Source organism: Stegostoma tigrinum, chromosome 15, assembly GCF_030684315.1.
Source record: "Stegostoma tigrinum isolate sSteTig4 chromosome 15, sSteTig4.hap1, whole genome shotgun sequence".
Classification (NCBI taxonomy): domain Eukaryota; kingdom Metazoa; phylum Chordata; class Chondrichthyes; order Orectolobiformes; family Stegostomatidae; genus Stegostoma; species Stegostoma tigrinum.
Window position 1 is genome coordinate 52,304,212 of NC_081368.1, and position 27,463 is coordinate 52,331,674.

The 27,463-nt window shown below is 39.5% G+C and overlaps 1 protein-coding gene across 4 annotated transcripts in view; it reads left to right on the top strand.

Annotated features, from left to right (window-relative positions):
- Positions 1-27,463, top strand: part of LOC125459074 (kelch-like protein 4) — a 302,979-nt gene that overhangs the window by 214,302 nt on the left and 61,214 nt on the right. For 3 of the 4 annotated variants that reach the window (XM_048545019.2, XM_048545020.2, XM_048545018.2), the window contains exons 2-3: positions 20,156-20,329; positions 21,897-22,033. In XM_048545019.2, coding sequence (XP_048400976.2) covers positions 20,156-20,329; positions 21,897-22,033 — 311 coding nt within the window. Of the gene's footprint in view, positions 1-14,738; positions 14,787-20,155; positions 20,330-21,896; positions 22,034-27,463 lie in introns of all 4 variants that reach the window. The other variant, XM_059651483.1, reaches the window with a different exon arrangement.

Here is a 27,463-nt window from a genome sequence, read left to right on the forward strand (position 1 = left end):
TATTTAAATATTTTAATGCACTAGACTTGATATGAGGTAGAATTCCCTCCCTAATAACAATACAAATTGGGTACTATCAGATTAATCCCCTGTTAGATAGAGGATCCAGAATTATGTTCCATTACCTACAATAGAGCTGAACGTTAAGCACAATATAAAAGAAGAGGATGATGTGATAGGGTCTCATGCAATTGCCAAAGATGAATTCTTAACTTGAAGTCTGGGAAAACCTTTTATATAAAACATAGAAATGAAGAGCAGGAGTAGGCCACTCATCCTTATGAATGTGCTATGCATTTCTATTGGATCCTGGTTGAATCTGGGTATTAAAGCAAATTAAATATTCTTTATTACAATCTATATACCTGAATAAGCATAAGTTGCTGCATGTTGTTTCTCACAATTTGTCATGATTCAGTGAACATTCTTCTTCTGAAGGAGGCTTCGGGAAATACAACTCACTGAATTCAAAGCTGAGAATGGTGTATGCTTTGTTGTTCAAGCCACAAAATCCTGCTGTTTCTCCTCTTCTCAATACCACCCACTCTTTCAGAACTGTGAATCTTCTTCTGCCTCATTATCTGAATTCCCTGCTGTGGATATATCTGAGCTAATGCTTGCAATAGTGATCTTGTGTGAGGCACCAAAGCATGAACGACTTGGCTCTGACACAACTTAACTGACGCATCCAGAGAGAGGAGAGAAACATATGTTACATCACTGTCATCCTTACAACTCTAAAATAAACCCTACGACAGAATGAGTCATGTTATATTATGCTTTACTGTAAACTTTGAAAACAATTAGTGGGTGGTTAGGGTAAAAAAGGAGACAATAAATCAGATATCCCTAATGTGGGATCACCTACTTCACCATCCTTTATGTCCTCTCTGCCTCTTAGCCAGTCAGCTGGTAAAAGTTTTCATAAAACCACTCAATAATCATAACCAATGGGGCCTTCGTCCTCTTCAAATCTACTCCCTATAGTAGGTGTAGCCTTCTCCTCCAAACAGACTGGCAAAGGTGATCTGTTCATAATTTAGGTAATATTCAAATGTCAACATGTGTCCCATAGCAGCTAAGGGATATGGTGAGATAACCAGATATCATGCAATGAATGTATGAATGCCTTTAACAGTGACACTTACTCTTGTAAGTTTTGGCTCAAACCATATCTTGGTGCTGCATAATTGAACTGCCAGATAATCAGGGAGCAATAAGATGTAGAAAGAAATGATACACTGCCACACTTACATCAGAAACGTATAGAAATAACTGAAGACCATTGAGCATATTTCAACATCAAGTAAGATTGTGGTTGAATGGTGGTCAAATGTTATCTACCAACTGAGAATTCCACAATCTTTAATTTCCTTGTTTTATATAAAACTACCAATCTCAGTTTTCAAATTAATAACTGAAATAGTACTTACTGATTTTTCTGGTTAGGTTTCACAATTTTACCACCTAGAGGAGAGCTAGCTAATTAGATACAAAATTGGCTTGAAGGTCAGAGACAGAGGGTGGTGGTGGGGAGTTGCTTTTGGATTGGAGGCCTGTGAGCAGCAAAGTGCCACAAGGATAATTTCTGTGTCCAATGATTTTTGTCATTTATATAAATGATTTGGATGTGAATATAAGAGGAATGGTTAGTAAAATTGCAGATGACACCAAAAACTGCTGCTGTGATAGACAGCGAATAAAGTTATCTCACAGTACAATGGGACCTTGATCAGATGGGCCAAGGAGTGGCAGATAGAGTTTAATTTAAATAAGTGTGAGGTATTGCATTTTGGTAAGGCAAAACAGGGCAGAACCTACACACATAATGGCAGGATCCGGGGGAGTGTTGCTAAACAGACAGACTTTGGAGGGGGTGGTTCATACTTCCTTGAAGGTAGAATTGGGGTAGTGAAGAAGGCATTTGGCATGCTTACCTTCCTTGATCCATACATTGACGATTGGAGGTGGGATGTCATGTTGCGGATGCACAGGACATTGGTTAGGTCACTTTTGGATTACTGACCTCCCTGCTTTAGCAAGATATTGTGAAACTTGAAAGAATTTAGAAAAGATTTACTAGGATGTTGCCAGGATTGGAGGGTTTGAGCTACAGAGAGAAGCTGAATAGGCTGGGGCTATTTTCCCTGGAGCATCGGAGGCTGAGGGATAACCTTATAGAGGTTTATAAAATCATGAGGGTCATAAATAGGGTGAATAGCCAAGCTCTTTTTTCCCACGGTAGGGTAGTCCAAAACTAGAAGATATAGGTTTAAGGTCAGAGGGGAAAGATTTAAAAGGGGCCTAAGGGGCAGCTTTTACACACAGAGAGTGGTGAACTGCCAGAGGAAGTGGTAGAGGCTAATACAATTACAATATTTAAAAGGCATCTGAATGGGTACATGAATAGGAAGGGTTTAGAGGGATATGCGTCAAATGCAGGAAAATGGTACTAACTTAATTTAGGATAACAAATTGAGAAAAATATATGTAGGATGTTAGTTGAAACACGGTGAGTGAAATACTTCCAATTCAAATGAGCATGTTTTGAAAAGATGAGTATCGAGCGGTTTTTGAATGTCAGTAGAAGATTGAGTTAGTCTCTTGCAGACTTTCATTATTTTCCACTGATCAATCTTTAGTGGTTATAGATTTAATGTTGTTTTAAGTCAGCTTAAAATCTTTTTTAATGCAGTGCAGGTGGAGTGATGTAGATAAGGAATAATAAACTTAACTGAGATAATCAGAACTGCAGATGGATGGCACTATACTTATGCAAGTTTATTTATTTAGGAAATAGATTCACAGGAAATATATTGCACATATAAGCTGTACTAATTATGTCAATGAACACCATAGTTCAAGATTTAAAGTGACTGATATAGCATTTTTACTAAGTTGATTTCTACCAGTGTCCTGGTCACTAAATTGCAGTATAGCACATTTTACTGTTTCAGATTTCACTCAGTGGTAACATTTGGTGACAGGTGGTTGAGGATCTAAGTCTTTGTCCAGAATCTTGAGTACATCATTTGGATTCACTTCAGTCAAGTACTGAGGAGGTGTTGCACTGTTCAAAGATCTGTCTTTCAGATGAAGTATTAAGCAGAGGCTTTCTTCCCTCTCAAGTGAATAGAAAATGTTTCATGATATTACTTAAAGAGCTGGGTGTTCACTTGGCATCCTGGCCAATAGTTAAATTACCTCACTAAAAGAGACTATCTGCTAAAGCATCTCATTGTTATTGTAAGACCGTGCAGTCTACAAATTGAGTGTGTTTTCAGTATTAAAATAATTATAAAAATGTACAAAATTTTCCATGATGTACTTTGAAAACTTGTGACGTTGTGAAAGATATTATATAAATGCAATTTCTTTCTTACTTGGACAAAATACTAACATGTATTTAAAAACCAAAATCTGTTACTGGGCGAACTGGGACAACAAATCATTTGAATTTTAAGTAAACACAGAGAAAGGTGGAAAAACTCAACAGGCCTGGCAGTATCAGTGGAGAGAGAAACAGAGGTAACATTCTGAAACTGACAAAACTCTTCTGAACTGCAATTTGTTGGAAATTAGTGTCTTTTTGTACTTTTGACAGAGGTGGGCAGGTGCAAGAGGATAGATGGTATAGAGGCAAAACAAGACAAATAAAGGTCATTGGTAATGAAGAAAGAAGATAGAGGTTTAAAAGGGGTGTAAATTAAAGTGAGAAAGGGAGCGAATTGATCCTTTCACTCTGTGTAAAGTAAACAAAAGTAGACTTCCCATAATCCTACCAGACCATAGCTCTGCTCTCTCACTTGAGAGAGATAACTAGTGCCGGTTTAACCAAAGGTTCACCACGCCTCAGGCAAGGAGATACGTTGCAAAGGAGAACCTTTCGTAGTAGCTTCAACCAATGCAGGAATTGAAACAATAATAGAAATTGCTGGAAAAGCTCAGCAGGTCTGGCATCATCTGTGGAGATAAATCAGAGATAATGTTTTGGGTTGAGTGACCCTTCCTCAGAACTGATGGTAGCCAGGAAAGTGTCGGTCTATATACAGAAAATAGGGTGGAGGAAGGGGGCATGGAGTAAGCGATAGGTGAGAATACAGCCCAGGGAGAGATAGAAGACCAGTTAGACAAGAACTGAGCTCATGACGTGGAGGCTCCAGTGTTGGCCGGACAAAGTCAGAAGTCACGTGACACCAGTTTACAGTCTAACAGGTTTGTTTGAAATCTCAAGCTTTTGGAGCACTGCCCGCTTCACCTGACGAAGGAGCAGTGGTTTGAAAAGTTGCTATTTCAAATAAACCTGTTGGTCTATAAACTGGGGTCATGTCACGACCGGAAATTAGCCAATGCTGCATTGTGAAATGGCTGTCCAGCCAACTGAGCTGATCAACCTCACAAAGTAAGCAAGATACAAACATGACAATTGTGGGGTGGTTCGGGGATGGGGGTGGGAGCTCGAAAAAGAAAGAATAATGGAGAATAGGTATAATGTTGTCAGTTTCTGAAGTTAGAGAGGCTGATTCCAGGGATGGCGGGAGTGACATGTGAGGGGAGACTGACAAGGTTAGGATTGTTTTCGTTCGAGTTCAGATGATTGAGGGAAGATCTCATAGAGACTTACATAAATCTAATAGGACTAGACAGGGTAGATGCAGGGAGGATGTTCCCAATGGTGGGTGTGTCCAGTACCAGGGGTCACAGTATGAAGATTCGGGGTAGACTATTTAGGATGGAGATGAGGAGACATTTCTTCACCCAAAGAGTGGTGAGCCTGTGGAATTCATTATAACAGGAAGTAGTTGATGTCAAAACATTGAATATATTCAAGAGGTGACTAGATAGGGGCAGCACGGTGGCACAGTGGTTAGCACTGCTGTATCCCAACACCAGGGAACTGGGTTCGATTCCAGCCTCGGGCGACTGTCTGTGTGGAGTTTGCACATTCTCCCCGCGTCTGTGTGTGTTTCCTCTGGGTGATCCGGTTTCCTCCCACAGTCCAAAGATGTGCAGGCTAGGTGGATTGGCCGTGCTAAATTGCCCATAGTGTTCTGGGAGGTGTAGATTAGGTGGGTTATAGGGCATGGGTCTGGGTGGGATATTCTGAGGTTCGGTGTGGACTTGTTGGGCCAAAGGGCCTGTTTCCACACTGTAAGGATTCTAATTCTAATAATTCATATAGCACTTGAAGCGAATGGGATCAAAGGTTGTGAGGATAAAGCAGAATTAGGTTGGACGATCAGCCATGATTGTGAAGAATGGTGGAACGGGCTTGAAGGGCCGAATGGCCTTCGCCTGTTCATATCTTCTATGTTAAGAAGGCTTACGCTGTGTTAGGTTTTATTGGTAAAGTGATTGAGTTCCGGAGCCTTGACGCCATGCTGCAGCTGTACAAAACACTAGTGCGGCCTCATTTGGAATATTGCGAACAGTTCTGGTCGCCCCATTACAGGAAGGATGTGGAAGCATTGGAAAAGGTGTAGAGGAGATTTACTAGGATGTTGCTTGGTCTGGAGCAGAGGCCCTATGAAGAATGGCTGAGGGACTTGGGTCTGTCCTCATTGGAGAGGAGAAGGCGAAGAGGGGATTTAATAGAGACATACGAGATGATCAGTGGATTAGATAGGGTGGACAGTGAGAGTCTTTTTCCTAGGATGATGACTTCAGCTTGTACAAGGGGGCATAGCTACAAATTGAGGGGTGATAGATTTAAGACAGATGTCGGAGGCAAGTTCTTTACTCAGAGAGTGGTAAGGGCGTGGAATGCCCTGCCTGCCAATGTAGTTAACTCAGCCACATTGGGGGCATTTAAACAGTACTTGGATAACATATGGATAATGATGGGATAGTAGGGGGAGGGGATTAGATTAGTTCACAGGTCGGCGCAACATCGAGGGCCGAAGGGCCTGTTCTGCGCTGTATTGTTCTATGTTCTATGTTCTATGTTTCTGTAAGACTCAATATTGGGCTCAGTAGCTGTTAAAACCGGCTTGTTGATCACTAAGTGCATGTATCAATGTATGGTCTAAAAGAGGAATAAATAAACTATGAGCCAAAAGTTTGCAGTAGTATAATGTTTTTCATCTCAAGGCGTGTACAAAACTTTTTCATAGCCAATTTATTATCTTTGAAGTGTGGCCACTGATATTATGAAGCTGCCAATTTTCACACAACAAGGTCACACAAAACAAAATTACCTAACTGCTTCATCTGTTTTTGGCATTATTGTTTGAGGGATATATATTCTCAATAAAGTTTCTCCAATCTGCTAGAAACTAATAAAAAACCAAACAATATTTGCTTAGTGATGCCATTTTGGAAATATCACACAGGTTTTTGTATATCATATTAAAAAGAATTGAAAGAATGACAATGGAGTAGAGTTTTTTTAAAAATAGAGAATCCATGTTAGATGAAGTTCAGCTTAAGTCATGTAAGTATAAATAAAGCTATGACGGATTAAAGCATACTATAATTGATATTCATTCAGAGCAGACAGGTTTATTACTTCTTTCAACATGTTATCTATAATATCAGATTGCAACATTCATATAGTCTTCACCATCAAGGCCTGTGGCCTTGCACTGAATGGAAAAAATAATCTCCTGTAGTTGCTTTTTAGCAGTGCTTTATAATTCCTACTTCTTAAACTCATCTAAGACATTTCTTTGAGCACTCATCATTTAATTCATGGCATGGTATCTCCTCACAGCTGCCTGTTTTGAATTTCAACAAGAGCTGTGCTTGCAATGTATTGTTTAACTGTTTGAAACAATTTTATTCAAATGCCTCAAATTCTTAGCATGGCCAATCCACCTAGCCTGTATATCTTTAGACTGTGGGTGGAAACTGGAGCATCTGGAGGAAACCCACGCAGGCACGGGGAGAATGTGCAAACTCCATACAGACAGTCACCCGAGGCTGGAATCGAACCCGGCTCCCTCTGCTGCAAGGTAGCAGAGCTAACCAATGTGCCACTGTCACCACCCTTGCAGGATGGGATGTGTGACAGCGTCAGACGACAATTGTAGCTGGGCATCTCAATGACCAGATCATTGCACTGTGTCTTCTATGATTTTCACAGGCATTATGGTGAGATTCTCGCTTGGCAGAAATGAGATGCTAACTGATGGTCACCACTGATTGTTAAACGCTTTGTTGACAACTACCCTTGTTCATATTAACACTGCCTTCTTACCAACTCAACAAGAAACCAAGGCACGTATCTGGTGGATCGGTTTACCAGTTGCCTGAATGACGTCCATGATACCTGTGACTAAACTGTAACTTAGGGCAAGATGTACTGGCATCAATTACAATCAGTCCTCCTGCATGGATGTTGACATTTGACAACTGTCAGTCCATCTCCTCCACTCCAATGCGCTGGCAGTGTGCTCTGAAAGCACAGACTTGCATTGCAGCCCGCACCAGCAGCTAGCTTAAATGCTGCAGTGGCGACACTTTGCACATGCAGGGACAAACACCCAGCTCACACACTGGTCTAGGCTGCCTCACTTTGCTCTCTTAACTTTCGCACACTTAGCAACTACCTGATTGCTCGTAGCATCCCAGCCTTGTTTCATCTTGCCAAGCCAAACCAGCAGTCTCAAAAAACAGGCAGATTGCTTTGCTCCTGAGTCATCCTCAATCAAGGGCACATACACCTTGCTGTGTGGCAGTGTGCTACGTCAATCTCACTCCTGCTTCATGTGCCAGCCACTCAGGCAGCAAACACACTTCGGGGATTATGTCTTGAAATTTGAGGGAATGTTTTCATTGAAGTTCATGGAGGACTCAAACATTTAGGGTGTCCAAACACAGTATGACAAGGGCAGTCTACCATCCCAGTGTTGGGGGTTGGCCACAGTCAGTCATTTGATTGAATATGGGAGGTGTCTCAATTGCTGTCAACACATTTTTTGCTTTCACTTTCTTCCTTTCACTATATTTAAGTTCATTCCTTGGTTCTGCTTCTGGGATGGAGGGAGTCTGCTCTGATGTAGAGGCCTTGAAGCTTTCACAGGGAAGTTAGATTTAGCCTTATATTTTTGTTTAGAATATTAGAATGTGACACCATATCAGGAATGAAAGACAAATGATTCTCAAATTTATTAGTCATTTTTATCCAGTGACCAAAATAGGTAATACATGTATGATTCAATTTATTAAAAATTCAATAACAACCAGACACAAGTCATCATATGAAAAATATTGCTTGAATAACTGTATAAACTAATGAGTTTTGATGTACTTTCTGTATGAAGATTTATTACTTTCATGTTCACACACCTAGGTGAAATATATTCTATCTCAGGCTACAAATTTTATTCCAAGATGGATTTGACTCATCACCTGCAGATTTGATATAACTGTTTTATGTCATCTGGTCACTACTATCAGTTATATCCAAATGATGTTCCAGATACACACTCTCTGCAGTTTGGAAGTATTTTTGTTGGGTCATCTGGCCACTGTTATCAATTTTATCCTAATAATGTTCTAGATAAAGTATTTGGTTTTATACCATTAGCGAGCATGCCAGCATAACAAGATAGATTTTCCAATCCTGATCTCAATATACTGTCTGTTTGCATAGTGTGATAAGCAAGAGAAAAGCACCATTATTATTGCATGCTTCTTAATCAACCTTGCATCAAGGGACAGATTTTTCAGTCATCCACTTATTAACATTCTCATTAATTCAACCACAACAGCATTACTGGAACATAATTTTTGAATCAATCTGCAAAGGACTATTGGGTGATTGCCTGTAGTGAGATAAAGAATCAATCATCATTTCTTCCAAGGCTCCATACAATTTCTCAGGACTGCATTAGCAATATCAGGTCTTGATGTGAAAAATCTGGAAATTTTCAGCAGGGTAGGCAGCATCTGTGAAGAGAAACTGAGTTAATGTTACATGTTGATGATGTTTCATCAGAACTACACAGATTCTGTCATGGATGCTTTCACAGATGTTGCCTGACCCACTCACTTGGCAGAGATGAGATGCTAACAGATGGTGACCACTGATTGTTAGACACTTTGTTGACAACTAACCTTGTTAATACTAGCACAAAAAATTAAGTTTTTTTTTCTTATTTTAGATTTCCAATATCTGGGCATTTTGGATTTTTTTAATGTACATTTACCCTGGTGTAGTCTGTTTGGTCTGAAAGTGAATTTAACACATGCCTCTTTTAACACATCATTTTCGATATAACAATATGAACAAAATGTTACCCTAATCTACAGCGTATAATTTCTGTGATGACAATAAACATACCACACTTCAGGGAATGGAAAGCTGTATTTTTAACCATGGGGAGAAGTAACTGGCTGAGATAGAAGGGCTTAGAAATCTTATGTTCTGCCAATCATTTCAAATTCCCATCCAAGTTGCTAAAATGCTCTACTAAGCTGATTCATAAAGTGAGAAACCTATAATTTTTCAGCTCTTCGAGAAAGGAGCGCTAAAAATAGTTGACAATTAGTACAGGCTGGAAAATTCACCAGTAAACTAAGTTTCTTCTGAAAAAGTGAAAGATGTATCTATACTTTAATATATACTGGCAGTTCTTCTCTTCTAATTGCAACTGTAATTTAGAAATAGAAGGTGCTAATTATTCTGAATTTATAATAAAAATGGAAAGCACAGGTACTGTATATTTATAACCTTTATCACTTCCCTCCAACTTTTACAATGAACACATTAGCATGAAGATTTAGAAGAGTGTCAAAATTTATTTGGATGATTTATCGTTTTTGAAATATTCTGTAGGAATATGCGTTATAATAAGGAGCTCCAATAGTTCCAGAAACTAATCATAATGTCTTTTCTCCTCCCTTACATTATTACATGAATTTCTAATGTACTTGGAGGGAAAGGGCCATGCTTTGACTCCAACTCATTTATGTCATTCTAAATCCACATCCACTAGCTGGTTATCCCTGGCATGTGAGTACCATTAGCAGGAGTCTCCTGGATCACATATGGAACAATGACTGTAGGTCTTCCAGTTAGAATGTAATAAACCATCCTGCTACTGATGACAGATGATGCACATGTTGAAGCAGTCATGAGTTTGTATGACCAATGTACTTGGTGACATATCCAATTGTTTAATCAAAAATTGAGTAGATTAATGAACTGATATAAAAAAGGCCCCATTATCCAGCAGATTTCAGGCTGTGAAAACCATAGAGCCAAATCCACAACCATAGAGATTGTAGTGTGATGCAGGTTTTAATGTTAAACTCTAAACATATCCATGATATTCCAAAGGAATACACTTAATACCTCTTGATAAATGACCTTTCCTGGCAGAGAGTATGAGTGGTCATCAGGGCTCTCAACTGGTTGAGTTAGCTAAGTTAGAAAATTCTCCAGTTGTTACTGTAACGTTTGCTCAAACAAGAAGACATATTTCATTTAAAATTATTTTGTTACCTTGCTTGTTTAAAATTGAGTTGACAAATGGAGGTTATTTGAAGATTTAGTACAAATGTTCAGCTCCCATATTAGTTAATTCAAATATTATTATGTTTTTAAAAGGGGAAAAAAAGTGGCAAGCTCATATAGGCTGAGGCTGCCAGGGCTTTTATTGAAAGAACATTTAGTAGTAACTAAAGTCAATTTAAACATATTTACAAGGGTAAAATCAGAGGCAATATATGCTGTCCCCTTATGAGCAACAACTATACATATCCCATCTTACTCTCTCGGCAGTATAGCCCCACACCAAACACCCCCTATTCCAGGGGCCTTATCTTACCTATCTGCTCTCTGTCCCATTGCCTAAATTTGCATTGTTCTCTTTCAGCCTCAAAACTCATAACTTATGCTCCTGAGATCCACCTCCGAATTTCTTCCCTATTCCTAGTAAACTACTGATCCCCTGACTCGTACTGCAAGGCATTAGTATGACCACTGAATGCTGCAAATAGGAAAGATATGCTGGAATTGGAGGCAGTCCAGAAAATGTCCATTAGGCTGATAACAATAATGGAGCGACCATATGATGTGAGGAGGTTGAGTAGATTGGGCTTGCACTTGTTGGAATATAGAAGAATGAGAAGTGACCTTATTGAAATATGTCAGATTCTTAAAAGACTTGACAGGGTAAATGTGGAAAGAAAAGTTGTTTCCTGTTGTGAGAGGTTCTAGGACCAGGCAGCATGAATCACAATAAGGGGTCACACAGTTAAGACACAGATGAGGAGGATTTTCTTCTCTCAGAGGGGTGTGAATCTGTGCATTTCTTTAGCACAATGGGCTGTTGAGGCTGACATCTTGTGTATATTAAAGGCTGAGATAAATTAACAGGTGGATAGGCAGGCGGAGAGACTGACTCTTGGTCAGCAAGAAAACCAAGGGCTATGGGAAAAGCAGGAAAGTAGAGTTGAGAATTATCAGACCAGCCATGATCTCCATAGATGGCAGTGCAGACTTGATAGGCTGAATGGCCTATTTCTCTTCCTATGTCTCATGGGCACCCAACATTCCTCTCTTCTTCCCAGTTTAGCTGAACCTCGCGGAAATCTACTGAAGACTTGATGATCTTTTGATGAGCAAGTTAAAACGGTCTTGTCAACTTCAAATGTCAAAATTCTAAAGATATTTGATGATTTAATTTTGTTTTCAATAGTGACCATGGAGTTCAGTTCTTAAAAGCTAAGTGACATGACATCTATTACATTGACCAGCATTGTGTGTATGTGTATTCAGATACATTTTGGTAGTTTATCTAGTTGATAAAGTGTAATTCTGTATTTGGCAGTCATAGGACTTCTGATTTAAAGGCATTCTTTAGACTTTGTGGTTTCAGTTGTACATTGATTTAAGTACTGAAACCTTTTTCCAGGCTGTCAATAGATGTGTAAATTTTAAATCGTCTTTAAAAATTCTATTGATGCCTTGAAAATAAATAGAGTAGTTGGTGGTAATCTGGTCTGGCCACTTGAATGACATTTCAAAATTGAGTTTTGTCAGTTTATTTTTTCAGCTGTGCAATGTAATTCTATTATGCAAGTTTGGCTGAGATCCAGTGTCCACTAATGGACTTAGCTCAGCAGGGATTGTTGACATTGTTGTAATGGCAGTCACAGTCAATGATTTATCTGACTGACTTTATCAGAAGGCAATGGAAGTAGCCATTTTGAAGACATTTGAATGGTTATTTCTTCATTTTGACAGAATACGAACACTTCAGATGAAAAAGTGTTTTTATTTTCAAGAGGAATTTCAAGAGTCATGTGCATTTGACAGTTGTATTAACTTCTTTGACATAGTTAATTTCATCCGGAATTTGAATCGGCTATTTTCTTTTTCTTGATATTTCACAGCCTTCCAATACTATTATATATCTCGTGATTTCTGTATACATTGATATTGAATGAATGGGCATGGAGTCTGAGTCACATAGAGAACTAGACTGTTGTACTAGTGAACAGACTAGGACCTTCTAGAATGGAAGCCTCAGCAATGCATCCCAGCTGGACCTATGTCCGGAGCTTGCAGGCCTCTACTCTTGAAAGTGAAAATTCCAGATGGATGGGTTGGTGTTTAGACATTGAGAACACGAATCAGAAATTGTCTGGACTCACATTTCTCAAATTAGCATATAAGAGTCATGCACCCACTATTTTTGACTCGACTTGCTTGCATTGGGGTGTTCAATTAGCAATGCCTTGTTCTTAAAATTTTAACTCTTGTTTCCAAGTTTCTCCATGGCCTCAACATCTTTAATTCTGTAACCGCCCGTACGAGTCAGGACACCTGTAATGTTTTAACTCTTTTGAGCATCGCCAATTTTGAATACACCATCATTGCTGGAGCACTTTCAATGGCCTATTCTATAATCACTCAAATTCCCTTTCAGAATCTATTTGATTCTACCTAGCTGTTTAAAATCTTTAAAATTCACACCTTTGGCCAGATTTTTGGTTATCTGTCCCAGTATCACTTTCTATTATTTGCTGTTAAAATTTGCCTTATACCACTTGTGTGAGGCACTTTACAATGTTTTATAATTTAAAGGGTTACATGAAAATATGTTGCCTATGTTGAAAATACTCTATTTGCAGAACATCGAATTAATCAATTCATCAAAACATATTGAAACACCAAACAGTCTCCAAACATAGCTCTGAATTTACTATTACCATTTAAAAAATCATTTTTTCATAGTTTTCCCAGAATCATTGCTTCATTACTTAACTGCAAAACATGAATAATCTCATTCAGTACATATTGATTGTATTATCAATTGAGTGAAAGGAAAATTGCATTGCAAACCTCAAAAAAATTAATAAAAAATAAAAGGGTGAATGGACAATGCTATACATTGACTATTTCCCATCATTGCTTGAATCTACACTAGAAGCCTTAAAATGCCCTGGAATATGTGGGAAATATTGTGTAGGATGTAAGGGTCTGAAACGCTTAATGCTGAAGAGTGACTTAAGTACCACCTGATTTGATGTCATATGAACTTGGTGATAGAACATTTTGGGATCTTGAGGGATTAAGACTTATTATCTGGGTCTTGTTCATTGACTCTGTAATAATGGGCTACATTTACTGTTGGGGATTGGGTAATAGTCCCCAGTTGCTATGCTGCCTTCTCACCCACCTCCATCCACATGCATCACCTCCCCACAAACTCCCCACCTTTACTAGTGCATGCCACCATCACCATACTGCAAAGATTATGTAGTTAAACCATTAGTTAGTTCTTCTGTAAGTGACATATTAAGAATATCATATCGTAGAATCCCTAGAGTGTGGAATCAGGCCCTTCGGCTCAAAACGTCCTCACTGACCCTCAGAGAATACCACCCAGACCCATCCCCCTAATCTACACAGTGCTGAACACTACGGGCAATTTAGCATGACCAATCCACCTAACCTGCACATCTTTGGTCTGTGGGAGGAAACTGGTGCACCCGGAGGAAACTCAAGCAGACACAGGGAGAATGTGCAAAATGCACACAGACAGTCGCCCGAGGCTGGAATTGAACCTAGGTCCCTGGTGCTGTGAGGTGGCAGTGCTAACCACTGAGTCACCATGCCACCCTAAATATGCTCAAGTGCCATATTGTAAATAATTTTGCCTCTTTTGTGCAGACTCTTACACCCTATAACAAATCCCACACATTTATACGGGTTAAGTATGTTTCAGTTATTCCTATTTAATCGGTAATCTATTTGCTTGCAATGATTTGTTTTCTTATTTAAAAGTATGAGCATTTATGGAGCACCCTTCACATGTGAAGCTGAAACCTTGAGTATTGTCACTAAGTTGTCAGTTTTTTCAATGGAAACATTTATAAGAAAATAGCCAAGGTGTGTTCACAACAGATCACTTAGCATGTTGGATAATTGAAGCTTTGGGAGATTTGAAGGCAAGAAATAAATGTTTGCTGTCTCACTGTTTTCACATTGTGTAAGCCCCTGTTGTTTGCTTTCATTTATAAAAGTGCTAACAACCTAAATGACTGGAATTTCCAGCTTATGTTGTAATGGGGATTTCTAACTGTAGGTAACCATGACAAATTAGCTGCTAAAATGGTGACAGGATGCTAATATAAAATATAAGCACAAGATTCCAATAAATTAACTTGACAATAGATAAATTGTGATTAAAAACACCATTCCCCATCCTTCCCCAAGATATTTTATAGTGTGATTAGGAGCTCTGATAAAAATTGTAAATAAATTTCTCCAATGTCTCTAGATGAAAGCTTGTGAAAATCGAATGATGGAGTACTCCCCATTTGCTAAGGTAAGTGCAGCTACAACAACACTCAAGAAACTTGACACCATCGGGATATTTAATTGACACCACTTCCACAGACATCTGCTCCCTCCACTGCCGATGCTCAGTAGCAGCAGTGTGTACTTTTGACAAGATACACTGCAGAAATTCAACTTAGACCCTTTGACAGCATCTTCCAAACTAACGACTACTTCCATTTCAAAGGACAAGGACAGGTGAAATATGGGAACACCATCATCTGCAAGCCCTCCCCCCCAATCCACTCACCATTCTGACTTGGAATGGCATTGCCATTCCAGTAGTAATGCTGGGTCATAATGCTGGGATTCCCTCCCTGACAGTGTTGTGGGACTACCCATGACACAGGACTGGCTGCAGCAGTTCAAGAAGGCAGCTCACCATCACCTTCTTAATGGCAATGCTGTCCAGTCAGTGGCAACCTTGTCCCAAAAGTGAATAAGAAAAAGAATCATTACTAATTATGGGTAACAATGATAATGTTAATTATGTAGAATATTGTACATGCATTAGACACTATACACACAACGGAGTGAATAACATTTCATTAGGAGCACAGCAATTTTACTGTTAGATCAAAATTCTTCATGAATGAACTATTATAAAACTCATTCTGATGTTTTTTTTGAGACCATCTAATGGAGTTCTGTCATATTGTGTATGTAAGTCTAAATTTTTCAAAGCTTCCAAATTTAAACTGTGAGAAAGCTGTGGTGAAAGCAATGAAATAAGTGAATAATTGAGTGTGCATCAGGTCATGGAAAATATGAGTTAAGGAGGAGACTTTCCAAATGTGAGGTTGTATTTCAAAATTTTTATTTCTTTTTTACACACTAAAACATTATAATCAAAGTAATGGCACTGCTAAAGAAGGACAGAACAGTGTTTTATAGAGACAGATATTGTATTCTAATCAAAATATTGAATCTGGAATTGCTACAATTTGAATAAATTAGATCCTATTAAACTTTTCACTTTGATTCTGGCATGATCTTCTTGTGGTAAATGCCCCTTTACCTAATGGTTGAAATCATTGATTACAGCACGTGTTTCAGATGTGTCTTTAGAGTGACAAGTACATACATCACTGGATATTTTGCTAGATTCAACTGTTCACTTCCAGAAATTGAAAAAGTAAATAGTAGAATGTGGCTGAAGCAAAAGGCATATTGCTGATAGTTTTGTGTGCAAAGCTAAAAGTATCAGGACAAACCCAGCACTAATTTGCTCAGAATTACATGAACAAACAAATTACAAATAGCAGTAGGGATTGCAATGTGTCTCACATACACTTGCTTGTTGCTACATATACTCATATGTAAGAGTCTGTCCATTGTAAGCTGAAAGAACATGTCCAAGTTTTGTGTTACTTTTTAGTTAAATGAAATCATGGGTGGCAATAATTTCCTGATACATACTCAATGGAAATGGCTTAACCAATCAGAGTTGGTTCTCAGCTAATAATGACCCTTTTCTCATACAGTATAAGTTGTTGAATGTAAGCATTCTTGCATCTCTCCTGATGAGATGAAAAATGTCCACATGTTCACTTTTTTACAGCAATTAAATTCTTTACTACCAGTCAACTATTGCAGTAAGATGACATATTCTATTACGCGTTAAGCTTATTTAATGCCAGCTAATAGAAAACCATAATAGGAATTTATATGGAAAACTAATGGCCTTTTCTTTATTATTGCAATTTTTTTGTGGCTTAACTAATTCTCCTTGGAGGTTCCAGGCAGACTCTAATCTTGATAAGTCAGGATGATTACTAAACTTTCACAGTTGCTGGGACTATATTATAATTAAATATTTGCCTGTAGAGTTATAAAAAGCCAATCAAACGTGTTTGAACAAAGCATACAGAAAATTTATATTTAACGTGATCACTTGGCACTCGCCAAGTGCCTATTGTTTTGCAGAACAATTGTTATAATAGAAAACAAAACAAGCTTGAAACTTTTTTAGCAATTACCAAAATAAATCTGAGACAGGAATATATCTTTGTCTTCCATTGGACAACTGTTATTTGCCGAAGTGATTTACTTTCAACAATATTCAGTTCATTTGATGTAAACTTTAAACTATAGCAATGAGAAAAAGCCTTTCAACCCCACATTTGTTTTCTCATTCAATGAGATCACACCATGAGCTGTCCCTCAATTGAACTTAGTTACCTCAAATCCCTCAATAACCTTTCCTAACAGACAAAAGCATTGATGCTAGTTTTGAAAATATAACTTAGCCCACAATCCACAACTTTTAGGGCTTCGGATATCCATTAAACTTTTATTTAAAATATGCTTCCTAATTTGGCCTAATGTTAATTTTAAAGTCATGTTCTTTGGTTCTGAATTCCTCCATCAAACCAACTACTTTATCAGCATCTGCACTATCATTTGCCTGGATCATTTAAAATACATTGATTAATTACACCTCAACTTTCTAAATTCAAGCTATGCTTATACAACCTATAATATAAATTGCTCAATAATCATTTAATTTCAGTTCTTATGTTCACATTTACCACATTTTTCCTGATTTGCGTGAAAGATAGAATTCAACTTTTAATAATGTACATGTCTAATACTTGCTACCTTTCTTAGTTACATATTTAAAGCTAATAATTCCAGTTCAGCAGCACAACCATAAACTTTTTGCAAGCTAAAAATTATCTGTAGAAGTAGACAGTATAATATGTGATCTGGAAAAGCTTATTTCAAGTGAAGGACTGCCTCTTGTTATTTTAGTAATATTGTAATTTATGAAGCATCCAGGACCCAATAATGAGTTGCATTTCTCAAATGTACCAGCATAAGTTTTCTCATGACTGTTATTTTTCACATTTCTAAAATAATTACTTCAGCAGGCTTCACAGAGACTCAGAGGTATATGAATAGGAAGAGTTTAGAGGTATATGAGCCAAATGCTGGTAAATGGGACAAGATTAATTATGATGTCTGGTTGGCATGGATGAATTGGGCTGAAGGGTCTGTTTCCGTGCTATGCATCTCTATGATTATATGGTTCCAATTGCAGAACTGTTACAGTGTGAAAGGAGGCCATTGTGTTTGCGCCCGGCTCTCTGAATGATCATTACAACTGAGTGCCTTTGTCCTCAATTAATCATCCAATGCCTTCTTGAATGGCTCAATTGAATTGGCCGCCACCTTATTTCCAAGCGCTGCACTTCAGATCAAATTTGCTGTCTAAAACAGTTTCTGCTCAGATCGCATTTGATTCTTTTACAAATTACTTGAAATCTGTGCCATCTTGAGCTGAACGTTACATTTTACTTCTCACTGATTTCAAGTTGCATTGAGGCTTTTGGCAGGTTTTACACCATAGGGTGTAACGAATTTTCACAGTGTATCTTACCAAACTAACCTAGCGACCATACCCTTATGGCATCTCTTTCATGGCTGATTTCTGCTCTGTCTTTCCATGTGCCATTCGAATGAGTGAATGGTTTGTTTATTGTTTACAAACAACTTGAAGCAAAAAGTGTGTTTTCACCACAGTCTGGAGTCATTTTGAGGTATGATAAGGATACAAATAAAATATTTAACTAAGAGCTCATCTTCTGTTTAAACGGGTGTCTTAAGCATGGCTTCGGGGCTTCTGCAAGGTCTCAGCAAGCTGTTCCGGTCCTCAAGGAGTCCCACTTCAAGATCAGTAATGATGGCGTGTGTGGTGTGAGAGAGAGAGCCCAGCTCTGCTGCTGCCATCTGGTTGACACTGCCATGAGTCCAGGTTCCAGGCTTATTGCCACCAGGAGTCCTCACTTGGGCATCGCCACCGCAGAGAGTCTGGGACTGCTGCTGGGAGTCCTCATCCTGGGCACCATCACCGTCAAGAGACCAGGCTCTGGGCCGACACCAGTCCAGGGTCCAGTCACTGCATCTCCGCTAGGAGTCCCTGTCCCTCTGCCACCATACTGCTGACACCTCTCCAGCCTCAAAGATGAAGAAAAAAGCAAGAAAAAAGACTAAAGATTCTTACAGAAGACAATGCCTCTGGCCTGGAGAGAATATGCACTGATGAGCTTGAACACTACCTACAGTGCTGGTGCCATCTTAAAAAGGTCTTGGAACAAGTGACCACTCAGTAGATGTCCTGAAATTCATGAGCGTCATTTGGATGTAGGTGACCTTGAGCTCCTGGACAAGCACTGTTGGCCCGGTGATGCCCTGCAAGAGTACTGACATTAGCCCCGGACACAGAAGAATGTGTGATATCAGTGCCCCAATTTCAGGACTGGGTCCTGCTGGTTGGGATGCTACACAGGTAGGAACACTCCTTTAGCCTGGACCATCTATGTAAGCCATGATACCAGACCAATTCCAGCTTGGCCTGATGATACCACCCAAGTTGAAGAAACTCAGCTCTCTGGAGAAATGCTCAGCAGTGTGGGGAGAAGGTCAATGTCCTTCTTCACTCTGCTATTGTAACTGCCACTATCTTCTCTCTAATACTCCACCCCCACTCTGTCTCTGCTGCTCTACCAGCCTCCCAATGATACCCATGCTGTAACTTTCTCACTCTTGCTTGTAATATCTTCTCCACTCATTGTCGCCCATTTCTAACACCTCTAACTCTGCTTACTATCTGCACTGCCTCCTCACTTACTTGGGACACTTCCCCACCTGCTTAATAGCAATATCTGTGCCACCCATTTTCATCTCCTATAATAACAGCCGCTGTCTCACTTCAGGAGCAGAACAATCCACAATAGGGCATGAAAAATATCAAGATATATGGTGGCTTTCCCACCAAGCTATTTGAGGTCTGGATCCTGATTCCGACTATTCTGAGCAGGTCCTGGACTGGTATTGGATCCTGCCCATGACTCACTGTGCTGGGAACCTCTGAATGAAGGCAATCCCTCTGAATCAAAAGAATTCCACCCCTTGTTTTTGATTGTACATGATTAGGAACAGTTTGCCTCCATCTACTCTGTCCAGCCCCTTTATTATTTTAAGAATCTCTGTCAAATCTCCTCTTTGCTTTCTCAACTCCATGAAAAATAATCTCAGCTGCTCCAAACTACCATTATAATTGAAGTTTCTCATCTCTGGGCCCAATTTTGTACACAGTAAAAGCCAATGGAACTACTAGAATAGCTCATAAATTGTTGTGTTCTTATAATTGGTTAGCCGCTTTTTGTGTTGAACAAAGAGAGATCCAAAGTTCTACAGCATTTTGTTAGCTTGTTTTATATTAAATGAGACTGGCTAAGCATTGATTTTCACAGCAACTTTCTGAAGCACATTTTAAGTGTGAAATGTATTTATGGTTGTAGGTTTGGTTTCCAGTGGTCATTAGCAATCTGCTTTCTTTTTCTCTACCTGCAGGTTGTCATTGAACAGCTGCTCTCCTATTAGGATGAGTTCCGGTAGTTCAGATGAGTTCTTCCAGTCAACGAATCATGCAGAGCAGACATTTCGGAAAATGGAGAACTACCTCCAGCACAAGCAACTGTGTGATGTTCTTCTGATTGCAGGGGATCACAAGATTCCTGCTCATCGGTAAAGTTCACAGTATATTTCAGTGTTTCTTAAGGCTTATACTATCAGTGATAGTGAACTACATTGTATTTGAAGTCTTGTGGAATCAGCTGTGATGTTCTCCTGACAAAGTCTGAATTGGTTCACTTTGAACAATTTCACTAAGCTACTGAATGATAACGCTTTGAAGGGGGCAGATCTACCAACTTATTTAGATTTTGCTGCCGTCTCATTTTAATCCACAACCTAGCTAATTTTTGCCTATTAAAATTTGAATTAAGTAGATAGGAAATAAAAATGCAGAGTAGTCTGGCAAGATATGATTGGCAATAAAAACCGAAAGAACTGTGGACAGTGTAAATCAGAAACAAAAACAGAAGTTGCTGTAAAAGTTCAGCAGGTCTGACAGCATCTGTGAAGAGAAATTAGAGTTAATGTTTCAGGTCCGGTGACCCTTCAAAACCATGATATAATTGGCAAGCCAGTCATCAATTTAGAGCGCTGCCAATGGAAATAAAGGAATTCAAATATTCCTCCGATGGTATATATTCATATGTCTTTTTCCATTATTTTAGCTTGAGAGTGTCATCGTCAAAACCAGCATTTGTGTCTCATTTCTAATTGCCCTCACATAAGGTACTGATGAGATATCAAGTTAGATCCTTGTATTAGAAATTTCTATCATCATCAGTGTTGTTATAAAAAAGAAAGAAACAAAGAGGCCTAATATTGTGGAAAGAAAACATCCTAATTGTGCGATTCGATTATTTAGCATGACAACCTCTTTGCTTGTCATGCATTTGATAAAATACCAATGTATCTTTTTGCCACTAAGAATGACTTTTAACAAATAAATTATTATAAGGGTAAGATTGTTTCAGTACGTTTAAAACTCCCTGGAGTAAAGGAAATGAATGTGATTTCATTTTGGTAGTTCTTAGTAAATCAACAATGCAGTCTGTTAAAATTATAACTTCATACGAATAGGGGTTGAAGTTTAACAGCAGGAATTAAACATTAAATCATTGTCCTTGTTTCTCTCGAGTCCCTGTTGTGAACTTTTGGAAGTGACAGATGGTGGTGATTAAAGGCTTTTGGCTTAATGCTCAAGAAGCCAAGGCTTAAACAAAGCCTAATCAATGTTTAAACCCTGTATCTGCTGAACAAATCTGATCTCATTAAAAGCTAAAAACAGAGTAAAATTTCTTGACATTTACAGAATTAATACTTCTCTGAAACCACAACAAAATTTCAATTTGTGTGTTCATAGATTCCATTAATTAATTGGTGGCAATTATCCATCAAAGTGTCAATATTTTATATCTTTCTGCTTAACCTACTCTGCATTATGTATTGGCTAATATGAAATTTAGACAGCACAATATAAGTTCATTAAATGTAGTTAATTAGTTTTAATTATCTTCCTGGACTAAAGATTTGATAACTGCTATACATGGTCATATAAAAATATTTGATCTAAGTTGTTTTTTTAAAGTATGGTGCCATCCTAATGAGGTTGACAAAAATACTGTGACATTTAATACAAAGGTCTTGTGCTTATCTCTGATGGAATCTCCATTGTTTTCAGGCTTGTCCTTAGTGCTGTTTCCGACTACTTTGCTGCCATGTTTACAAATGATGTGCGTGAGGCCAAGCAAGAAGAAATTAAAATGGAGGGTGTTGATCCTGATGCACTGAAAGCACTTGTTCATTATGCTTACACAGGTGACCGTAACAATATTTATAGGAAACTTTACGATGTATTCAGTAGCAACTGGAGGTCAACCTCCATTTTCAATACAGCAATATTTCAGAGTACATGTAAGTCAAATGTCTTGACTCTGAACATATTTCAAGGTAGAGGATGTGTGAATTGATTTTTTAAAAAATCCTCTGCTAATATGGTATACTTCTAACCAGGTTGTGCTTCCTGCCTTGGAAAATTATGAAATGCTCAAGTTCACATTTCTGTTGAAGTTCAACAGATCAAGACTGTGATATATGTTTCCGTTGCGTCTTATTTGTAGCCATGTAAAAAAAAATTGTTAATCGCATGGCCAAATATGTCAATAATTACATTAAGCATTATTGTGTTTTTAAATTTAAGTATATCCAATCCAAAGACTTTGTTAAAAGTACTGGACTTAAATGATGAATAATTAATAGTAATTTGGAAGTAGGGAACTTGAAATGTTATGGACAATAGACAATAGGTGCTGGAGTAGGCCATTCGGCACATTGAGCCAGCACCACTCTTTTTTTGTCTCCTTGGTATTTCTCAACTCTACCCATGCAGACTCGACATTGTCAGAGCTAATATCCTTTCTCACTATTGTGTTAATTTCCCCTTTACCCAGCAATGTTCTTTTTTTTCGGCAGTAAAAAATAACTATAATTACATAGATCCCTCCAGGGCGTTGCTCAAATGAAGCTTTATGTTCTGTATATGAGACTTAAGCTAACATTGTGACATGAATACTCATTGGGCATTTGCTCTTGACTTTCAAGAACTTGGTTTATCTATCAGAAGGGCATGCTCATTTGCTGTGGATCATTCAGTTCTATTAATGGTTTCTCTTATACGTTGCAATGTCCACAACAGGTGGCTTATTGTTGGTGCAGAGCAGTCACCAAACTCCCTTTCTACTCTTCTAAACAAAATACAATGAAAATAAAATCAAAGGCTCAATGGAAACTTACATTGCTGAAACGGAAGGCTATCAAATTTTAATCAAAGCATTCACATCAGATGTGGTACTGCAACCCAGCACCAGTGATGGCCACCAGTCTCTGAATTCTTCTAATGTCATAATGGACACTGCATGCTCTCTCTCAAATGATACCTGAGTACAGTTGTGACCAAGAAAGAAAGGCAGACACTCACATGCAATAACCTGCTGCACTGCCCTCTGCCTTGGCCTGTTGAAGACTAATTTGGCTCATCTAAGAACAAGACCATGAGGAGGACCTTTAATCTGCCCTCCACACATAGAGTGCCTTTAGTTAGGAGCATGGGGTTGATGCATAACCAAAATTGTAAGACTAGCCCTATTTGAATGAATGAATGAATGAAAGCCAGGTCCTGGGCAGGAGAGATTGAGACTGAGATTGGCGTTGCACTTAATGGTGATAGGTTTTGGTTATACTGTCTGAGCGGTATCTTTGAGGGTCATGGGCTATCTGTAAATAAACCTACTACAGCAAATAGACCTGTGCTGTTAACATACAAACTAAGTTTAAGGCTTGCTTAGCCTGCTGAGCCATTCAAGAAATAAAGGGTACAGATTTTATGTGAGTGGCAACAAGAAGCATGGTGGGGTGGCACAGTGTTTAGCACTGCTGCCTCCTAGTACCAGGGACCTGGATTCAATTCCAGCTTCGATGACTATCTGTGTGGAGTTGGCACATTCTTCATCCCATCTGCGTTGGTTTTTGGTTTCCTCCCACAGTCCAAAGATGTGTAGGTTAGTTGAATTGGCCAGGCTAAATTGCCCATAATGTCCAGGGGCTGTGCATTTTAGGTGAATTAGGCCTGGAAAATACAGGGTTATTGGGGGAGGGGGGGGGTAAATCTGGGTGGGATGCTCTTTAGAGATTAGGTGTGGACTTGTTGGGCCAAATGGGCTGTCTCCATATTGGAGGGATTCTACGATAGGTGACCACAAACCAAGCGGTTCAATGCATGGCACATGCATGTGGAAATGTGGTAGAGGCAATCAAGGTATTTAAGAAGGTATTAGATGATCATTTGATTAGAAACAACATGAAAAGAAAGGGGTGGCATGGTGGCTCAGTGGTTAGCACTGCTGCCTCACAGTGCCAGGGACCTGGGTTTGATTCCACACTCAGGTGACTATTAGTGTGCAATTTGCACATTCTCCCTGTGTCTGCGTGGGCTTTCTCCTGCAGTACAAAGATGTGCAGGCTAGGTCCATGCTAAAATTGCCCGTAGCGTTCAGGGATGTGTAGATTAAATGGGTTGTGGGGTATGGGTCTGGGTGGGATGGTCCGATGATTGGTGTGAACTTGTTGGGCCGAAGGCCTGTTCCCACACCATAGGGATTCTATGATCTAAATAAACTAAAGAGGGCTGTAAATGAAAACATTCAACATGAACACAAAATACTGTTTCATCCAGGGCATAAAAACTGGCCTGGTACCCAATGAACTTGTTTAGTCAACAATTACATTGAACTACCACAGGTAACACACTCCACCCAGATCCCCTATGGAAAGAATGAAGATCCCTACTGAGGATTTCCACTGCCAGAAGGTAGAATGTCATGCCAAGGCGGAGAATGAGCAACAGTATTCTGTACAGGAAATGCCGTCATGCTGTTTTGACATAGACAGAGGGAATTTCCCTAAGAAGCTCTGACTGTAAAATGTTGCACCCCAAGGGATGGCCTGTCGGGCCAGTGACATTCTAGACAGACGGCCGTCTCTTCACCTGGAAGGTCACATCATGCCTGACCATCTTAATGCCCTGTGCACTCTCAGGTCCCTTCAGTATGGTCAGGAGCTTCTGGATGGTATTGGCATTAACCAACACCCTAACACTTCTTCTTTCTACTCTTTTCTAAAATGAGTTTTAAATGGTTAAACAGCCACTGGTGGGACACTATGATGGAACAAAATGTAAAAGTCAACAGAAACATACAAAACTAGAATGGAAACTTACCAAAATCCAATCAAGATGTGATTGTCTGGAATGATGATGCATTCCAGCCCAAATGGTGCCCATCAGTCTAAAGGCTTTAATCATGTTGGCCGACACTGCATTCTCCCAAGCACAAATGTAATGATGGAAGAGAGGCAGAAACTCAGGTGTTGTGATCCCTTCCACGGCCTGCTACCTGAAATTACTGGTCACTTTGGTCAATCCCATTTCTATGTTTTTCTGGTAATTCAGACTTCTAATCTTAGGGGAGATAATGGCCCAGTGGTATTATCACTAGAATATGAATTCAGACACCCAGGCAATGTTCTGAAATCCTGGGTTCAAATCCCGCCGTTGCAGATTAAGTGTATGCTAATGACCAGGAATGATGCATATCAGGAAAAACCCCATCTGGTTTGCTATGTCCTTTAGGGGCAGACATCTGCCATCCTTACCCAGTCCATCCTACATGTAACTCCAGACCCACAGCAATGTAGTTGAGTCTCAACCACCCTTTTCTGCAATTAAGATGGACAATAAATACCGGCCTGGCCAGTGATGTGCAAACCACAGTTGACTGTAACCATTTGATAAGGATGACATAAGGTGAGGCAGGGTGGAGGGGTGGAGCATCTATGAATTATAACAGCTAGCATGGGGACTGAACCAGTGCTCTTGGATTTAATCTCACCAAAATCCAGTCATCTGGCCAACTGAGCTAAACAATCTCAATCCTTTTTGCTGGATATGTTTAATCAACCGATTTAAATATGTTATGACACACCTCTTGAACAAGTAGCACATGAACTCAGGCCTTCCAGCTCCGAGGTAGGGACAATACCTGTCTGCAAGGCAACCCCCAATCCCATTTTCTACGCCGAGTCTAAGGCACTATTGCGGAGGATAAATCACTACTAGGTCTTAATGTGAAGGGAAAAAAGCACTTCTCTTATACGAAGAGAGCTTGATTATTGAATGATAGCTGTAGGAACATGTTACTTTGACTTCTTAGGCAACATTGCCAAGACTATCAGGAATCTGAAAAGTCAGGTTCGTTACAATGGTAATGGTACGCTGAATTGTTTCTTCTCACCCTAAAATTGTGTGACATCATTAGATTGGATCAAGCTTAATGCAACCTCCCCCTAAACTCACCCAGAATCATAACAATATTCAAAAATTTCTTTCAGCTACCCTTAGATGTTCCAAGCTCCTTTTCAATGATTTTCTATCTGATTCCATTTCTGTCCCTTAATGTTTTTATTCTTCCTCCCTTTAATCCTTTCTCCAATCACAGGGCTTGTTATTTTTGTTCATCATTTTTTGCTAGTTACATCCTTTTCTTTAATGGTGTCATTTTCTTCATTAATTTTTCACAACATGATCAGATCTATGGAAACTAGAAGTGGGGAGTGCTACAGGAAGGACTGCCACAAGGAGGCCAGAAGATGCAGAGCTGGCAGTACTGAGTGGAGAGTCACAGGAGGGACCAGTAGGAGTGTGGAGTGGCCAGTGACAGAAATGGAGAAGAGGGTGGGATGTGTCCATCGTTAGTTTGCTGCATATAACTTTCTATTCTTCTGTTAGTTTTTGAGATGGTGTTCGTGCGTATAAAGTGATACAGCGATGTTGTCTGTTTGTTTTTGGGTGGAGAGAAATCATGGCCAAAACTGTTGTGATATGTCAGGAAGGTATCGAAGTTATTGGAAAAAGCAATGCAGAAATTTGTTAATATTTTTAACACGATTATCTTCTGATCTAATTACGTGGTCAAATTTATTTTGAGAGGATATAAAGCACTGGATGTGGAAACATTTTTAAAAACGAAAACGCAACTGCAGATAACTTGCTGCAATGACGCGATTTCCTGTTGAGGTAAGCAGAAAATAACCAAATTGGAGGAAAAACACGTTTAGAAGTTGTGCTTAATTAGATGATTACGAAAAGATCTATGGCTCCAACATAAACACTTTTCTCCAATATTGCCATGTCTGCACTAATTGAGTTGAGTCAAAATTAGCTCTGGGGAGAGAGTTGGGACCCAGCAAAACAAATTATTCCGCCTGGGAACCCTGCAGCCATATGGTATCAATGTGGACTTCACCAGTTTCAAAATCTCCCCTTCCCCTACTGCGTCCCTCAACCAGTCCAGCTCGTCCCCTCCCCCCACTGCACCATACAACCAGCCCAGCTCTTCCCCCCCACCCACTGCATCCCAAAACCAGTCCAACCTGTCTCTGCCTCCCTAACCGGTTCTTCCTCTCACCCATCCCTTCCTCCCACCCCAAGCCGCACCCCCCGCTACCTACTAACCTCATCCCACCTCCTTGACCTGTCCGTCTTCCCTGGACTGACCTATCCCCTCCCTACCTCCCCACCTACACTCTCTCCACCTATCTTCTTTACTCTCCATCTTCGGTCCGCCTCCCCCTCTCTCCCTATTTATTCCAGTTCCCTCCCCCCATCCCCCTCTCTGATGAAGGGTCTAGGCCCGA